Source organism: Phocoena phocoena, chromosome 14 (assembly GCF_963924675.1).
Source record: "Phocoena phocoena chromosome 14, mPhoPho1.1, whole genome shotgun sequence".
Taxonomy (NCBI): Eukaryota; Metazoa; Chordata; class Mammalia; order Artiodactyla; family Phocoenidae; genus Phocoena; species Phocoena phocoena.
The window spans coordinates 7465816-7484078 of NC_089232.1; the positions used below are offsets into that span (position 1 = coordinate 7465816).

The 18263-nt window shown below is 40.2% G+C and overlaps 1 protein-coding gene across 2 annotated transcripts; it reads left to right on the top strand.

Moving 5' to 3' along the window:
- Nucleotides 1–4590: 4590 nt before the first annotated feature.
- Nucleotides 4591–15225, top strand: MITD1 (microtubule interacting and trafficking domain containing 1). Of its 2 annotated transcripts, XM_065891556.1 has the most exons (7): nucleotides 4591–4741; nucleotides 10799–10900; nucleotides 12759–12895; nucleotides 12979–13065; nucleotides 14114–14229; nucleotides 14968–15028; nucleotides 15130–15225. In XM_065891556.1, the coding sequence occupies exons 1-7, from the start codon at nucleotides 4591–4593 to the stop codon at nucleotides 15223–15225; spliced, it is 750 nt and encodes a 249-aa protein (XP_065747628.1). The 2 variants fall into 2 exon arrangements, with proteins under 2 accessions (XP_065747628.1, XP_065747629.1); XM_065891557.1 differs by lacking the exon at nucleotides 12979–13065.
- Nucleotides 15226–18263: the final 3038 nt, after the last annotated feature.

Consider the following 18263-nt stretch of genomic DNA (forward strand, 5'->3'; position numbering starts at 1 on the left):
AAAAAAATTAAAGAGCTGGAAGGGACCGAAGAAATCCAAACTCCTAATTAGGACTGACAACGCTCTTACTTTATTTATGAGGAAAATGAATCCCAGAGAGTTCAATCATTTACCGAAGGGCATCAGCTTTCAAGAGAGTATATGGTCTGGAACCCAAACCTCCTAATACCTAGTCCAGCATATTTTCACTAAATCATAACACCCTTCTGTTAAATAAAGCAGAATGTTCTTTTTTGCTTATTTATATTTTTAGACTATTCTTAACGAACATGCATTGCATTTATAAACTAAAGGTCATGTTTATTTAGACACAAAACAATTATGGCCTACCGACTTAAACTGAATGCAGAAAGATTAAGTTCATGAACTACATGTATATTTTGGACAGGTTACTTAATTTGTATGTTTCAATTTATCCCCCCAAAGAACAGAAAAAAAAATAATACCTATCTTGCAAATGAATTACTCTGAAAACACCTAAAACAGTACTTGGCACATAAGAAGCCCTCAATAAATGGTAGTTTTTACTATTATAATATCATTAAATTATTACAAAGCTATAATAAGAATACCCTAACATGCCAAAATAGGGCAAGTACTGTATTTCAGTGCCCACCAGATTCTGGCTCACTCGAGCTCTGCAGGTCTTTCCTGTGGTGTGGACAAAGCAGTGAAGCTACTGGAATCAATGCGAGATGTCCCATTAGAAGGGCCTGACTTCAGAAAAAGTCTCAGCAACCCAACCAGTCTCTCAAAACTAATTACGTATCAGTTTTAGAAGAGTTAACTACTATATCCTTACGCCCTGAAAACAAGAATTTTGTCTTGTTCATCTTCTACTCTCAGCATCTGGCACACCATCTGATGGACAGCAGGCACCCAGTGTTTGTTGATGAATGTCTGAGTCAGTTAATGGGTTAGATCCATGGTCCGCTCAACTCAGAATTCAGAAGTACATCAGAATTTCATAACTGCCATTCAGACTTCAGACCTCAAACATTACAATACAGCAGAGCAATTTCTAGTTCACATCATCCAGTTTGCGTGGCTGGTTGTTTAGATCCTTTGTATCAAGGCTTCTTTAGAAGAGACGCTTAATCCTCCGGCCCTCCCATCAAATAGACAATGCTAAATTATTTTCTCTACCATACTCATTCCTCCCAAGTTAAGCGTTAGGTACTAACCCAATTTATTTAGCTTCACTCTTTGTTAAATCTTTCTCTTATCACTTAGATTTCAACAACAGCCTCCTAACTGGCCTTCCTGCTTCTATTCTAACTTCCCCAAGGTCTTTTACTCCACAGCAGCAATCATCTCATTAAGTCCGAAATCAGATAATGTCAACTCCTCCGCTGAAAACCTTCCAATGAGCCAGGTTTCTCATTATCAGAGTAGGAGGTTACACACAGGCCAGAGAGGAAGGCTACACTGATCCATGTGATCCAGTGACAGAGGATTAGTGTTGGAACTCATGTTTAGCTTAATATAGATATGATGGATATAGAAATAATTATAGATACATATACACACATGGGTTAGCTGTTAGCCAAGAGGACCTAAAGGCAATGGCATCCCAGTAGCGATGAGCATGCCCAGTGCCCAGATCTTAGTTTCTAATGGCATTCTCTAAAAAAAAGAACCAGGACTCCTTGGAGGAATGGCTGATTATATGGCTGTAGCAGGGAATATATAATGATGAGTCTGGAGCACCTAGTGCTAGAAAGGAACTACTCAAAAAATCAAAATGATGGGGGTATGTCAAAGGGACCAGAAGCCAAATGAAAGAGCTCCCAGTGGCTACAGCTGAAATAATATGAGCAACAAAATAAGTACAAAGTATTGGCTTATAATCCAAAACATAAACTAACCATGAGTCCATACTGATATAAATAGATGAATAAATTAATTAATGAGGGAGAAGAAACAAATCTCCCTTACAGAAGAATTTCAAATAATTTATGTAGACACTCCCCTCTCAAAGAGGTGGAGTAAAGCTATCAACCCTGAGGCATGGGCTATGCTTAAACACTTGCTACCAGAATATAACATAGAAAGGGGGGAAAATACCATTACATTAGAGGAACCTAACAAACACTATGTCATCGAGGTGATCAAGATTAACATCAATTGTGATAAAAGTCAAGTTGATAGCATGTATCCTTGATATGATGGAATGAGAATGGCACTTCACCTCTATGTCTTCCTTCCAAAAACCCCTAACACTTCTCTAACAGAAAAATATCAGACAAACTCCAATTGAAGGACATTGTACAAAATACTTGACCAGTACCTCCTCAAATACCTGACTGCCTCGAAACTGTCAAGGTCATCAAAGCCAAGGAAAGTCACAGTCAAACTGTCATAGTCAGGAGGAGCATTTGACAACTAAACACAATGTGGTATCTTGGATGGTATTCTGGAACAGTAAAAGGATATCAGGTAAAAACTAACAAAATCTGAATGAAGTATGACCTTTAGTTGATAACGTATCAATATTGGCTCATCAATTATAACGAATGTACCATACTAATGTAAGATGTTAGTAAAAGGGGAAACTTGGTGTGAGGGGTATGTAGGAACTCCATACTATTTTCATAACGTTTCCATAAATCTAGTTATTCCAAAATTAAAAGTTTATTTATTACAAGACTAAAAAGCTCCAAAGCCTCTCCATTTCAATCAGAGTGACAGCCAGTGCTAACCCCCCGCCTTGAGGACACCACCTCCATACTCTTGGTCAATCGCTACACACACTGGCCCCATTGCAGGTCCTGGAACCTGCCATGCAGGTATACTCCCCTGACTGGCTGTTCCCTCTCCTGGAATGCCCCTGATATCCACATAGTTAACTCTCTTACATCCTTCAATTTCTGGCCTAATTCTCATCTTCTCAATGAGTTCTACCCTGATTCCATTATTTAACATTTTGACCCACACTACAATTGTCAGCACTCCCAATCTCTCTTACTCTCCTTGATTTTCTTTCCATAGCATTTAACATCTTCTAACATACTTTAATTTTTTGTTAGGTTTGTGGTTTATTGTCTGTTCCCACCCAACAGCATGTTGGTTCCACAAGCACAAAGATTTTTAAATTTTCTTTTGTTTTAGGCTTGCTCTGTCTATTCACAGATGTATCCCAAGCATCTACCTAAAGCATCACTGCCATGTAGCAGCCACTCAGTTAAGTTTTGCTGAATGAATGAAGTGTCATTTACATACTTCAGAATGTGTGACAGTCAAAAGTTGTAAGTTTCAATGAAGGTTATTCTTAATAATTAGGCACATAACTCTTGGACCTTGAAGCAATTATACTGTCTTTCACGGTACAATTAAGTTTCTCTTGCAAAGACACAAAAGCAGGAAAATAAATGCACCATATGAGAAGTTTGATCCCATTTCCATTAATTAAAAAAAAAAAAAGATGTCTGTGAATGTGTGTGTAAACAGAGAAAAACTCTGGAAGGCTATCAGAGAAACGTTAGCATACCCAGGGAGAGGAGAGCTGGCTACCAGGGCTATTTCCGCCTCTCCCCGACGTCCCACACCCCCGTAATGTCTGATAGGTTTGTTGTTGCTCTTTTACAATGACCATATGTGTAACTGTTGTTTAAAAAAAACTAATTCCTTTTCTAAAGAGACATAATGGTAAACGGGGGGGGGGGGCACTACTGAAAATGCAGAACATAGGATTTCCCTTTCAATAAATCGACATCTCTGAAGGCAAGAAATGTCTCTTGAACTCCTAATGCCTTCTAGGCAGGCGTTCCGAAGTGCCTCTTGGAATAAACAAAACTAAACAAAAAACCGCGGAAAACGCAGCTCTGGGTAGGTGGCGATCAAAACGCTGTTGCAAAATCACGGCTTTTAGTAAAACGGTAAATATTTTAACTGCCAACTTCAGAGGATTTCCGTTCTAAAATGCGGCAATTTTTAAATTAGGCAATTTTGTATCTCCATCAACAATTCAAGTTAGGCTGACCCCAGAGGAAAGCCGAAGTTATGCATAAAGCAGAAGCACAGAAAATGTTAAAACATACTTGAATTCCCTTTCCCCCTAGACTGCCCAGCCGAGGCGAGCTCTGTCCTCGAGCTCCAGCAGGCGGGGCTCCACATGCCGCGTCCCGGGATTCCACGAACTGGGAAACGGGATCCAGCCGGCCAGTGGCTTTTCGGGAGCCCGAGGGACAGTACCTGGACGTAGTTCCATTCAGGTTACTGTGACCCGTAAACACAGAATCGAATGGAGAAAATCAATCCGCATCTGCCTAGGGTTCCCAGATATGTACTCCTGGCAAAAATGCACTACTTCCGGCCACTCATTCCCCACTCACCAGCAATTCCTAAATGTCTTTCAGCCTGAAGCTCACCACTCAGGGGAACCGGAACAAAGAAAGGACCCAGAGTGCCACACTCAAATCCGGCCTTCACAGTGCACACACCCTGGCATTTTAGTTCCGGCCGAGTCCCTCCCACTCAGGCATCATAAAAAGAGAGCGCAGGCGCATTGGAGTCACGTGACCGCTCCCGGCAGCGCTGCAGACCCGACAGCCTAGGGGGAGATTGGGGTGGAAGGGAGTTGCTGGCATTATGGCGGGGTCTCTCCTGGGCCAGGACTCTGGAAGCACAGCTGCAGTCACTGTGATAAAGCGGGCGTTGGAACTAGAGTCCGAGTCCCGGTACCCGCAGGCTCTGGTGTGTTACCAGGAGGGAATTGATATGCTCCTGCAGGTTCTGAAAGGTGAGCAGTGAGCCGGGGAGGGAGGACTAGAGGAAAAGGAGCTGCAATCTGCTGTGTCTAGGCGGGAGTGAAAGAGTAAAACGCTTACTGTGCACAGCGAGAAAGCCTTAAAATACAGAACGTAGGGTAGTCTATAGGACAGGTGGACTAATTTCTTTGATATCTTTAGTAGATTGATGTTGTCAATAAAAGAGGGATTACTATCCTAGAATTTTAAGAGACATAACCAAATGTAATAGATAAGCCTTGAAAGGATTTGGGTTTGAATGAACTGTAAAAGACGTTTTGGGATCAAGTTGGAAAGGTTGAATATGGATTGGGTAGCATTAAAATTAACTTTGTTAGGCAGTATGGTATTTTTCGAAATCTGTTCTTAATTTTAGAGATGAAGCCTGAAGAAGTGTTTGGGGAAGAATTGTCATGATGTCTGAATTTGATTTTACTTTAAAAGAAAGTTGAAGCAAATATGGCAAAATGCTAACAATTTTTAAATCTAGGTGGTGGGTAATAAGGGTGTTCGTTACACTCTTTTCCTTACTTTTCTCATTAAACATTTTAATTAAAATTTTTTTTTTTTTTTTTTTTGGCCGTGACCCGCAGCATGTGGGATCTTAGTTCCAGGCCAGGGATCTAACCCACGCTCCTGTATTGGAAGCGCGGAGTCTTAACTACTGGACCGCCAGGGAAGTCCCTTCATTAAAAGTTTAAAAAAATATTTTTTTTAAATTAGAAATGGGTATACTGACATTTGGTGTGAGAAATGTATAGGATTGTGAGAGGAGACAGTTAAGACTTTCTGTTACATGGTTATTCAATGTTGAGAGGTACACAGATAACCCTTAACACCCAGTACAATCCCTGCTAGGTAGTAAACACCTAGTAATTATGTATTAAATTGACTTCAGACCAGCCCCTGCTCCCCAGCCCCTGGGGCTGTTAGTCTGGCCTCAGATCTCCTCTCTGTGCTTTTTTAGCCTGAGTGTTTCTGATTTGTTTCAGAAGCTTTGAGATAGTAGAGGCTGCTTTTCAATGTTCAGCACTTTTCTCAGAATGGTAAACCTCTACCTTGGGCAGGGACCATATATGATGATGATGATGACGGTGATGATGGTGATAATAATGAGAGTAACATCATTTGTAAGTGCTGAGTGCCAGGCAGTGTGCAGAGCACGTTAAAAGCATGATCTCAATTCATTCTTACAATTGCCTTATGAAGTAGGTGATGTTATCCTCATTTTACAGCATAAAAAATAAAGTTTGCTTTCCAGTTCTGCCACAATTGGTAGAGTCACAGCTGAAACCCAAGGCTTTAAAGACTCTACTATACTGACTCTCAGAAAGAGAGATGGTGTACATTGTACGACTCTGAAGCAGCAGCATCACAGCAGTTCTGCTCCTCTGTGCTCCACTGATCCTGTGGGGCTTAGAGAGACAGTGACGTGATCTTGCAGGTTAAGATGTAAATGCAAATAACTCTAATACAGGGAAGAAGTGCCAGGAGCCATATGGACAAGTGCAACGAGGATTTAAACAGTTAACAGTCATTGGGGGATGGAAAGGTGTGGGTGGCTTTTGATAGGGGTTTTGGAGGGATGAGTAGAATTTCAGAAATTCAGCTGAAAGTGTTCCAATTCTGTCTGTACTGTTTTACCAAACAAGTGGCATAGGTCTGTAGAGAAAGAGTGAGAAGTAGAGATTAAAGGTAGACTGGGGCTTGGAGCACACTGCAGATGGCCTTGGCTGCCAGGAGATTTTAACTCATTCCATTGACAAGGAGAAACCATTTAAAGTTTTTACAAAGGAGTGATGTAATTAAAGTTGCATTTCAGGGCTCGGCTCTCTTAGGAATATGCTTTTCTCCCAAATATTTGCATGACCTACTCCCGCTCCTCTTCCAGGTCTTTACACAAATATCACCTTATTTGTGAGGACATTCTCTGACCCCCAGTGTAAAATTACAACCCCCATCCCAGGACTCCCTTATCCTTCTTCCTTGCTTTATTTTATTTAATAGCACTTACCACAATCTAACATACATGTTTTACCAATTTATTTATTTATTTTAAATCCATTCATCTGTCAGTGAACACTTAGATTGCTTCTACCTTTTGACTGTTGTGAATTTCCCATTGCTTATTTATTTATTTGGCTGTGTTGGGTCTTTGCTACTGCGCATGGGCTTTCTCTAGTTGTGACGAGCAGGGGCTACTCTTTGTTACAGCGCGCGGGCTTCTCGTTGCGGTGGCTTCTCTTGCTGTGGAGCACGGCCTCTAGGCACGTTGGCTTCAGTAGTTGTGGCATGCGGGCTCAGTAGTTGTGACTCACGGGCTCTAGAGCGCAGGCTCGGTAGTTGTGGCACATGGGCTTAGTTGCTCCGTGGCATGTGGGATCTTCCCGGGCCAGGGATTGAACCCATGTCCCCCTGCATGGCAGGCCCCCCTGCATCCCATGTGCCACCAGGGAAGTCCTACCAATTTATTTTTATTGTTGTCTTTCCTCTCATTTGAATGATAGGGGAGGACTTAACTGCTACGTCTCCAGTGCTTAGAACAATGCCTGGCATGTGGTAAGTTCTCAGTAAATATTTCTTGAATAAATGAGTGAATATGGCAAGAGCGTAGGAGAGTCATTAACCTGAAGATACTGAAGTCAAGCAGACCAACTAAGGAGCTCCTGCAGAAGTCAAGATGAGAGGTGATAAGGGCCTGAATGAACCAGGGGGGCGACACCAGTATTAGGAAAGGGAGGGGACAGTCTGGACATTGAATTACTGGCACTGGCACGTGATTAGATGTTGGAATGGGAATTGAAGATGGCTGTATGATTTCAAGCCTGGAAAACCAAGGCATGTTTGAAGAATGGGTCTATAGTATCAAACTCTGATCAAGGATGATGATTAAGAAAGGAGTACTATATTTGTAGAGGACAGGGAAAATAGAGTATATTTATAGGCAGGAGCAAAGTAACAGTAGAGCTTAAGAAAAGAGATGTTAGATAAAATGTTCTAAAGGAAGCTGAGAGGGAGGTGTATGGAAAAAATTATGTAGATGGTAATCATATTGACATTTATTGAGTATTTCCTACACGCAGGTCTCTTCCATAATGAATCATCTCCACAACTCTCTAAGGTACTGTTACTCCTTCTGTGCTACAGATGAGGTTGCAGAGAGGTTGAATAGCTGGCCAAGGTCACACAGGCAAAAGTGACAAAGCAAGTTTTGAACTAGAACAGCCTGACTCCAGATGCTTTGCTGTTAACCACTTTTCATGCTGCCTCTTTGTAAAGAGTCCGTAAAATGCTGAATCCTGACGAGAAGTTCAAAGTTTTTGAGTTTAGAGGAACATATATCAACGTAGTGGAAGAGTATGAGTTCTCATCTCACCTTAGGACAAAAACCAGGATTCTCCACAAGAGATTTATGGATGATATATGGGTATATTAGGATTTTCTTATGCTACTGTAGTATAGGCATGAGAAAGTGGGGATCTAAATGATATTAATTTTGGCAGTAGAAGAACTTGAAAGGGAAGGATTTCAGTAATTATATGGATATCAACAAAGGGTTGGAAACAACTTAAATGCCCCTGGGTAGGAGAGTGGTTGCATAAACCATGGTACAGCCAAACAATGGAGTACTATACTGCCGTAAAGAGGGTTGAGCAAAATCTTTGTGAAGTGATATGGAGTGAATCCCAGGATATATTGTTTAGTGAAAGCTGCGAAGGATGAAGAGTTGCTATAGTATGGTAACCTGCATGTAAAAACAAAGATATAAGAAGATTTTCATATGTCTCCTCATTTTTTGAAAAGAAACACAGGAAGGATAAAACCAGAAACTAACAAAATTAATTACTTAATATGCGGTGGGTGGGAAAGAGGTGGAAAGAAAGGAGAAATGGGAGTAGGGTAGCAGGATGAGGAGGGAGTGAATAACTTCTCTAAGTTATTCAATTGTTATACATAAGGGAGAGTGAAAGAAATAGGTAACCTAAGCATCTTTGGAAAATAGTATTTTGGCTGTATTCTGTAAAGTTAAAGACAAAGTGAACAGTATACAAACATTGTATTATTTTAATTGGTGAATTATTTTCTCACAACGGTATGGGTTAGGAATTCTCAAACTATTTTATGTCTATATTAGGCTTGAACAAGCCAGTAAATATATTGTGGATAATAAAAGAAGTTACAGGTAAGGAAAGGAGGAAGGCTAGAATGAACCCTATGGGATCAAAGTAATCAGCATGAATTCATGGTTTTTAATATAGATACAGATGGACAGACATAGAAATAGAGTTGTATGTGTGTGTTAGTAAACCTCCACATACTTTCTACCTGCGTTGACGGAAAGGGTCTAGAAGTAGTGATAAGACTCCCTGAGTAGCAGTGAGCACAGTTAGTACCCAAAATATGATTTCTTGATACCATTCTCCAATAAAAGGAACCAGGGCTCCTTGGAGAAATGGTTGATTCCAGGGCTGGGGCAAGGAAAATAAAACATTTTGCACCAAAAAGTAAGGAAGTGCTCAAAAAATGATGGGTTATGTCAAAAGGACAAAGGAGCCAACATGATGGAACTCTTAAAGCCAACACTGATAAAATTTGAGCAAGAAAAGATTGATAGTATTGGATTACAACCCATAGAATAAAAGATATATCCATGAGTCCATATTGATATAAATCAATAGTTGAATAAGTAAGTAGATGGGAGAGCAGAGACAGCTCTTCCTTACAGTGGAATTCCAATTAATAAATTAAAGAGGAATGATGGGAATAGAAAACCACCATTTGGCAAACACTGCAGTAATAATCATTGCAGGCAAAGACCATCAACGGATGCTAAAATTAGCGGATGAAGAGTGGAGAGAGACAGGATATCTTCCCACAAGATAGCAATTCCATACAAAAGAGAAAATAGTGATTTTTGCAGTGGAGAAATCTGTGAACTCCACCTTAACCAAGTGACCAAAGTCAGCGTCACCAGGAATAAGACACATTAACATCATGTGCCCACTGAGAAGGGCGCAACACTTCTGTGACTTTATTGCTAAAAAAATGCATAACCTCAGTCTGTCTAATCATGAGAAAACAGGACAGCCCCAAATGAGAGACATTCTACAAAATAACTGACCATGTACTCTTCCTAAATGTCAAGGTCATAAAAGGCAGAGACACACTAAAGGAACTGTTACAGATCGTAGGAGGCTAAAGAGACATAACCACCACATGGTATGTGGGATCCTGGACCAGAAAACGAACTTTCCCACTAACTTTCTTTAGGTTTGTAGATGAGCTAATAGTGTCGTGTCAATGTTAAGTTACTTACTCTGATAATTGTACCATGGTTGTGTGATATGTTAATACTAGGGGCATCTGGGTGAAGGGATTCTGTGCCATTTTTGTAGCTTTTCCATAAATATATAGTTAATTCAAAATAAAATGTTTTAAAACTCAGGGTTTAAAAATAAAATTATAATGGAAAATAAAAGCAATATTAAAAGGGAGGAAGGAAGGAGCCAGGAATTGATTTGGTGACTGATTGGGGGTGGGGCTTGGAGTAAGACTTTATTGATAATGTATATTCAAAAATACCTTCCATTTTTGGGGTGGCTGGGAAAATGATTCAGCATAAACCATAAAGGGGAAGTCTGGAACAGATGCTGGTTTTGTGGAAGAAAGATAGATAGATATTGTTTGCTCTCTTTTGATTATGCTTAGATTTCAAACTTATGGGTAATTAGGACAAAATAGTGCTCAGACTCAGTGACATGTAATAAGCCACCTTTGTTTCCTCACCAGAGTTGAAGTCTCAGCAGTGAGACCTGGTGTCTGAGTCCCCACTCCTAAATAAAGCTGCTTCAAGTGCTTAGTGAAAAAAATGAAGGCCCTACATGATCAAGCTAAATTTGGGCCTATTATTTGTGCATTTTAGGACCAAGACAGACCATGCCAAAGAGCAGGAAAGCCGTGGAAAACTTGGGAAATGGAAAATACTGCTTGTACCAAATAGGAAGCCTGTTTTGAAACTTGAAAGTGTATTTTTTGTTTTTAATTTGTAGGCACCAAAGATGTAACAAAGAAATGTAATCTCAGAAAAAGAATTTCTGACTACATGGATAGAGCAGAAAACATAAAGAAATACTTGGATCAAGAAAAAGAAGGTAAAGAGGCTGTTTTGGAGAGTATGTGTATGTGCTCTTGTGATAAAGCCCATTTCACCCAGTGTTTCTGGCTGTGCCCTTTGGAGCTTGCAGGTCTACTCTGCATTTCCACTCGTCTGTACACGAGCTGTTCTTAACCTTTTTCTTCCCTGGTGGGGGGAAGGTGGGGGTCAGATACCCTTCTGAGGATCTGAGGACAGCTCGACGTACTGCAGAACTTTGCATGCCATTTTAAGGAGTTCATGGATCCCCGTGAAGCTTATGTGTAGACTCCAGTTTAAATAATACTACAGAGGAATACTGAATATAAGTCCTGTATTTTGTTTGTATTTCCCTTTATAAAATGACCGAAATATTAAAGTAGCTCAAGAAACTCCTGGGACTCCTTTGAGATTTTCGTTGTGAGTCAAAACACTTCAGGAGTTAGGTATTCCTAATGATTAGAGGTGCAGGAGGTATGGTTCCCTATTTATAATTGGTTCTCTACTCACGAGGATCCAGTTTACAAACATATAGAAACAAATGGCCATTGCCACCTGAAGTGCATGGCTGCTGCTTTCTACAGTCAGTGGAACTACTGCCCACAAAAAACCCAGTGCCCCCGGCCCTCAGCTGCTCTTTACTCCAGCCCTCTCCCCGCCTCTTCCTGGTATTCTGTACTAGCGCACACTGACTACCCCCATTGAGGACCTCTGTTGAGTGGGAATAAAATTGTTTCCTTCACCCCAAATTGAAATCTACAATGCAATTTCCCTCTAAAACGTGGATGAAATATAGTACCATCAGCATTGTGGTTTGAATACTGTGGGTTAAATTAACCTGTGTGGCTAGCTTGGCTTGAAAACCGATGCACGGTTGGTAATGTTCTATCTTTGGAAATATTAGGAACAGAATCCAAACTACTGGTTTTCAAACAAGGTTTAAAAGTGCAACCACCAGGGGCTTCCCTGGTGGCGCAGTGGTTGAGAGTCCACCTGCCAATGCAGGGGACACAGGTTCGTGCCCCGGTCCGGGAGGATCCCACATGCCGCAGAGCGGCTGGGCCCGTGGGCCATGGCTGCTGAGCCTGCGTGTCCGGAGCCCATGCTCTGCAACGGGAGAGGCCACAACAGTGAGAGGCTCACATACCAAAAATAAATAAATAAAATAAAATTAAGAAAAAAAAAAAGTGCAACCACCATATAAATTAGGAACTACCATTAAGGGTCATATTTTTTAAAAAAAGTAAAGGTCTTCGATAGCTTATTCAATAATTAGCCATTTTGGATAAACACAAACAATGGAACTACCCGCTGACGCTGTGGCATTCTAGGCTTTGGCTTTGGGTTATTAAGAAGTACTATAAATTTCCGCTTAACACAGTCTCTACAAGTTCTAAGAAAGACTCCTAGGCTCCATACTATTTTGCATTTATATATTTAATACTTCAGCTATTCAGTTGCAAGACATAAAAAGACTTAAATGTGAAGAGAAGGACCAGATGGCCACTGACTCATAGCTTGTGGTTCTACTCGTGGTGGCAGGAATATTAGATATCTTTATACATATGGTTCCCTCTTGAATAAACTGCCTGGTCTATAGGATTTAGTTCAAGAACCTGTTCCAAGAAATCTCTGGACTTTCCCACTTGCCCGGCCTCCATGAAGGCAAAAAATCCCACATGGAATTTACCTTTGCGGGTGTAGCATCTTGCAATGTGCCTGGCATGGAGTAGGCATTCAAAAATGTTTGCTGACTGCACGAGTTAAAAAAAAATTAACTTGTATCTGATGCTGATTTATTACTGGATGCAAATATAGTATGTATAAAAAGAAAGGAAGTAGTCCCTGGTTTTATTATGGAAGCTTGTGTTTTGTAGCTGGAAAATATCACAAGCAAATTAAAATAGAAGAGAACGCAACAGGTTTCAGTTATGAGTCACTTTTTCAAGAATACCTGAATGAAACAGTTACGGAAGTTTGGATAGAAGATCCTTACATTAGACACACTCATCAGGTAGGTGAAATGTACTCCCGTACGATGAAACGTTATTGTTTTAAATGTACGAGTTAGTAATAACGCCTCCTAATGTCTTTCAGCTGTATAACTTCCTTCGATTTTGTGAGATGCTGGTTAAGAGACCATGTAAGATAAAAACTATTCATCTCCTCACTTCTCTGGATGAAGTAGGTATCTGAAGGCATTTACTGTCTCTTAACGTCATGAACTTTACTCAGTTGCAGGGTGTAGTTCGAGGCAAACCTGGACGTCATGCTTCAGCTAGAGCTGTTTCACTGGGAATGAACTTATTCTCTAACAACCGGCATAAAACACCTTGGGAAAAATGCTGTTGATTTCAGTATGTCATATCTTGTATTTGGCCACTTTGCTAAACTCTCTCGTTTAAGTAGTTTCTCAGTTTCTTGGATATTCTATGAGGCAATCACACTGTCTGCATTATTGACAATTTCTGTCATCTTGATTTTGATTTAAATAGGAATGCTTCTAAAGAATTCATATTTCTAGGATTAATTTGAGAAGAAGGAAGCCCCATCTGAATAACGAAACAGCACCATTAAAATACATTTTATTTATTCTTTAATTGAATATAGGTTTATTCACTTTCACTTCCTTTTACAGAAAAACTAAAGATATCTGGGTTTATTAGTAAACGATTCCTGTGCCACGCTGAGAAATTTACTATGAAAAAACATGCATCTCTAGAAACTATAAAAAATATTTATAGGGCGCTTCCCTGGTGGCGCAGTGGTTGAGAGTCCGCCTGCCTATGCAGGAGACACGGGTTCGTGCCCTGGTCCGGGAAGATCCCACATGCCGCGGAGCGGCTGGGCCCGTGAGCCATGGCTGCTGAGCCTGTGCGTCCGGAGCCTGTGCTCCGCAACAGGAGAGACCACAACAGTGAGAGGCGCGCGTACCGCAAAAAAAAATATTTACAGATTTGCCAAGCCACAGAATGCTAATGTAATAAAATACATTTTAGCAGATAGGACAGAGTTGTGTTATGTTCACGTTAGAGAAAAAAACAATTATTTTGATAAAAACAGTTGCTCTTAAACTACTTCATCTTCTTCGATTGCTTGTTTGCAATAATGGACAATGAAACTAGTATAGAATCTTTTCATTTTAATTCACCTATGATACACATTGCATAGTTTAGGAATAATTTAAAATATTAATAACTGAGGCAAAAAGTTGTATTTTTCCTATTAACAGGGCAGTGGGAAAGAACAGCAAAGTAGTGGCCTGGAAGAAATAAGAGAGTCACTCAGGAATCATGGAGTGCAGTTGGAATTAGAATACTCTTCTGTGATACACGACCGGGAAATTAGGTTAGTGTATGGTAATATTTTAATTTTTATGCAGTTGAAAAATACTTATTTTTATTTCTCATAATAAGTTATATATAATTACAAATAATATTAAAGATTTAAATAAAGCTCAGTTTTCATATCTTTTCACTTTTGAAGAAGAAAAAAATCTGGCTTATTTTGTCCTGTATGTGAGTTTCCTATTTCCTAATGGAATAAAATTTACATGTTCTGTGTCATGTGAGAAGAGGAAGTACTTTTCTGTCATTCAGCTATACACAGTGTTATGGCATTGGGATAATTTCCTTTTCTAGTGATACTAATATTTATTTAATGTGGTTTTACTTCTCATGGTCTTTTAAATATTCTAGTAGACATGACAGGACGTTGTGTCATGCCTGCCAGGGCTCCCCCTGCTTATGTCCCCCACCTCAAGGCAGGGAAACCCCTGAAACATCACCACAGTCTGCCTGAGTACACTTGGAAGCCACTTCTTAGCAGAACTGGGAAGCTTTATCAGCAAGGTGAAATTCAGGAGGAAGGTTTAATTGAATTGTTAAACTCTTTATCAGCTAATGGATGTTTTGTTTCACTGTAGACACAGCCCATAGGTAAACCCAGGTTTGGTTCAACTCTTGCCACTGGAGGAAGTGATTTTATTTGTTAGGGGGAAATTTAGCTGACACTTAATACATTATAGCTTTGGTCATTGTCTGACTTAAATGTCTGGAATGTAATACTATATACTAATTTCAATAGGTTCAACAATGGATGGATGATTAAGATCGGAAGGGGACTTGATTATTTTAAGAAACCACAGGTAGGATATAGTCTTATGAGTGACTGTGTAGCACTCTTTTTATTTTAACAAAATGGCTTTGGTCCTTTTTGTTAAAAAAATTTCTTTTCTTCTCTTCTTAGAGTCGTTTTTCCCTTGGATATTGTGATTTTGATTTAAGACCATGTCATGAAACAACAGTGGACATTTTTCATAATAAGCACACACAAAAAATATGATGGGTAGTAGCTTAATTTACATTATATATTTCTATTTTAAATGAATATTGGATTTTTCCTATAACGTAAGAGTTTAACAATAAACTTTTACATTTCTACTAATTTATGGATTCATGGTTCAGTTGTGTGAGCAATCCTAAGTATTTTTATAAATACATTACTCAGTAGAGTTATAGTGTTTCAAGTCATGTGGTTAATTTAAACATTTTACCAGATTTTCTCTATTTGACTGTTGGAGAGTGAATCAACACGTAATGAGCACCTATTAAGAAGATGAATTGGATGCTTTAATCTTGCCCCTGGGAATGTAGGGTCCAGGAAGAAAAATCATGAATTAGAGTACTCTTAACAGACAGATGGGCTTGGGGTCTAACAACCAGAAAAAAATAACCACCGATAATTTTGTTACAATTAAGTGTCTTTAGCAGACATTTACTATTTACATATATATATATATATATTAATGTTTGGGCATAAGAATGGACAAATAAGTCACTGGGACAGAATAAGGAATCCAGAAACACACCTGAGAGAAAGTGGATGTGTGTATGGGCACATAATAGATAATACAGGTCTTTCAAATTAGTGGGAAACAAGTAGACTGCCAATAAAAATTTGCAAAAGGTAACATTAGATCTCTACCTTATGCCACATAGAGAAATTATTCTAAATGGGTTAAAGAGCTAATGAAATGAAATATTCAAACACTTTTTTTTTTAAACTCCACTGAATGTACTAAGCATAACACAAAACCCAGGAATTATCAAGGAAAGTAAAGAGCACATGATCATATAAATATTTAAAACTTGAATAAAGGGAACCATAAAAAACTTAAAAACATATGAGATCAAATTTACAACATATAGGAAAAGGGTTAATAGTTCTAACATACAAGGAAGATTGCCAGATTTTCAGCAAGTTTGACCTGACCAAGGATTTGGTCCTTTGAGCAATCTCTCTCTACTGGGTTGTTCCTGCGGTACATACATTCCCATCCAGATACACCCTGTTTCTTTGTTCTTCATGAACAAATTTCTTGGAGTTCTCTATACAGTTTTTTCCCCTTTCCTCACCACCTATTCACACTTCAATTCACTTCTATCCGGCTACCCAGCCACTCCACTGAAACTGTTCTTATCAAGGTCAGCAGTGACCTCCATACCACCATATCCAATGGACACTTTTTAACCCTCGTGTTACTTGTTTCAGGAGTATTAGACCTAGCTGGCCACTCCCTTTTTTTTTTTTTTTGTAATTTTTTTTTATCATTGTGTTCTGAATTCACAGCGTTTTAAAATTTATTTATATTTCATTTTATTTATTTTTGGCTGCATTGGGTCTTCGTTGCTGCCCATGGGCTTTCTTTAGTTACGGTGAGTGGGGGCTACTCTTCGTTGTGGCGAGCGGGCTTCTCATTGCGGTGGCTTCTCTTGTTGTGGAGCATGGGCTCTAGGCGCACGGGCTTCAGTAGTTGTGGCTCGTGGGCTCTAGAGCACAGGCTCAGTAGTTGTGGCGCACACTTAGGTGCTCCACAGCGTGTGGAATCTTCCCGGACCAGGGCTCGAACCCATGTCCCCTGCATTGGCAGGCGGATTCGTAACCACTGCGCCACCAAGAAAGTCCCTGGCCACTCCCTTCTTGAATCTCAACTTCCATGTAACACACTTTGCTTCTCCTCCACCCTACCTTTTAAATATTGTAGTTCTCCTAAACTAGGTACTAGGTAGTAAGGCCACGGCATTGGGAGGCCCGTGTACCACAAAAAAAAAAAAGAATTAACATTGTGGAAAAAAAAATTAATAAATAAATAAAAAAGAATTACACTTGTGGCCTGATAATTAGATGTTAATGTGGCTGCAGCTTTAGGAACTTGACCTAGTTGTGTGTACCTTCCATGTTGGCTGGGGGAGGAAGCACTATCAGGTGTGAGGAGATGGACGGGGAAGGTTCTGCCAGACCAGGACTCCCACCTTCTCCCCTTTTTCAAAGGTGTTTGTTCTGTTCCAGGTGTAGTACCTGGATGGGTCTGGTTTGCAGCAGGACATCAGCATCCCAGTGGAGAATGAGTCATTCCTCTTCATACAGGGATGCAAAGTAACTCACCCATCTTGGTGGGACGTCCACCATTGCAAACTCCCCTCCCAGGTGTGATGGGGCTTGGTGTTCTCGGCAGCATAGCACGTAGATCCACAGTGAGAGGGAAATGGCTGTCTCCTGCAATTTCCATACCTTACTGTGGGTATTGTGTGTCTAAGCAAGGGTCTCCCATCTGGCCTGTGGGGCAGCAGGCCCTACTGGTTGATCACTCAAATGTCTTAAAGCCTGGGATAGTACTTTAGTCCATCTGGCCAAGGTGGTTTTTACCTGTTAGTAATTCAATCTGCTGCTTTAATGTTTCATTCTTCCTTTCTACCGACTCTGCTGGTTGTAGCTTGTAGGAGAGACAGAACCTCCTTCAGTGTCATGTTCCTTCACCCAATCTTATGTTGACTGAAAGAAAAAGGCACAACGTAAGAGTTGTTAGTTTCAGTTTTATTCGGAAAACTTAGTGAGGACTATAGCCTGGGAAACAGCCTCTTGGTAGCCCAGAGGGGACTGCTCCCCAAGGCACAGGGGAAGAAGCCAGTATATATGTGATTTTGGCTGGGGAAACCGTGCAGTGAAGTATACATCTCAGTAAAAGGTTAGTGCTGGTCATGAGGAACAGATATATTAGTTAATGATGTTAGTGCTTTTTCTATGTATGCAAAGATGTAAGAATCTGGGTTCTCTAAAAATCTTCCTGAGATATATCTATCTAAGGGGCCCGTTTTTCCAAAGCATGTATGTTCTCATCCTGTTTTTCATCCTGAATTCCTTTCAGGGTGCACCGTCAGTCAGCGACTGCAGTGGCTAATGACTTGATCCTTGTAGAGCTGGATGGTGGGCAACATTCTTTGTTCTACACTTGCATATCATGACCTTTAAAATGTGACTGCCCAGTCACTGTCTATTGGACAAGGGTATCCATAAATGGTACTCAGCTTCTCTAATGCCCT

Coding starts and splice junctions, on each gene's coding strand:
- MITD1 (XM_065891556.1), top strand. CDS start 4,591: ATGGCGGGGTCTCTCCTGGGCCAGGACTCTGGAAGCACAGCTGCAGTC. Junction 12,896..12,978: donor ACATTAGACACACTCATCAG/GTAGGTGAAATG, acceptor AATGTCTTTCAG/CTGTATAACTTCCTTCGATT. Junction 13,066..14,113: donor TCCTCACTTCTCTGGATGAA/GTAGGTATCTGA, acceptor TCCTATTAACAG/GGCAGTGGGAAAGAACAGCA.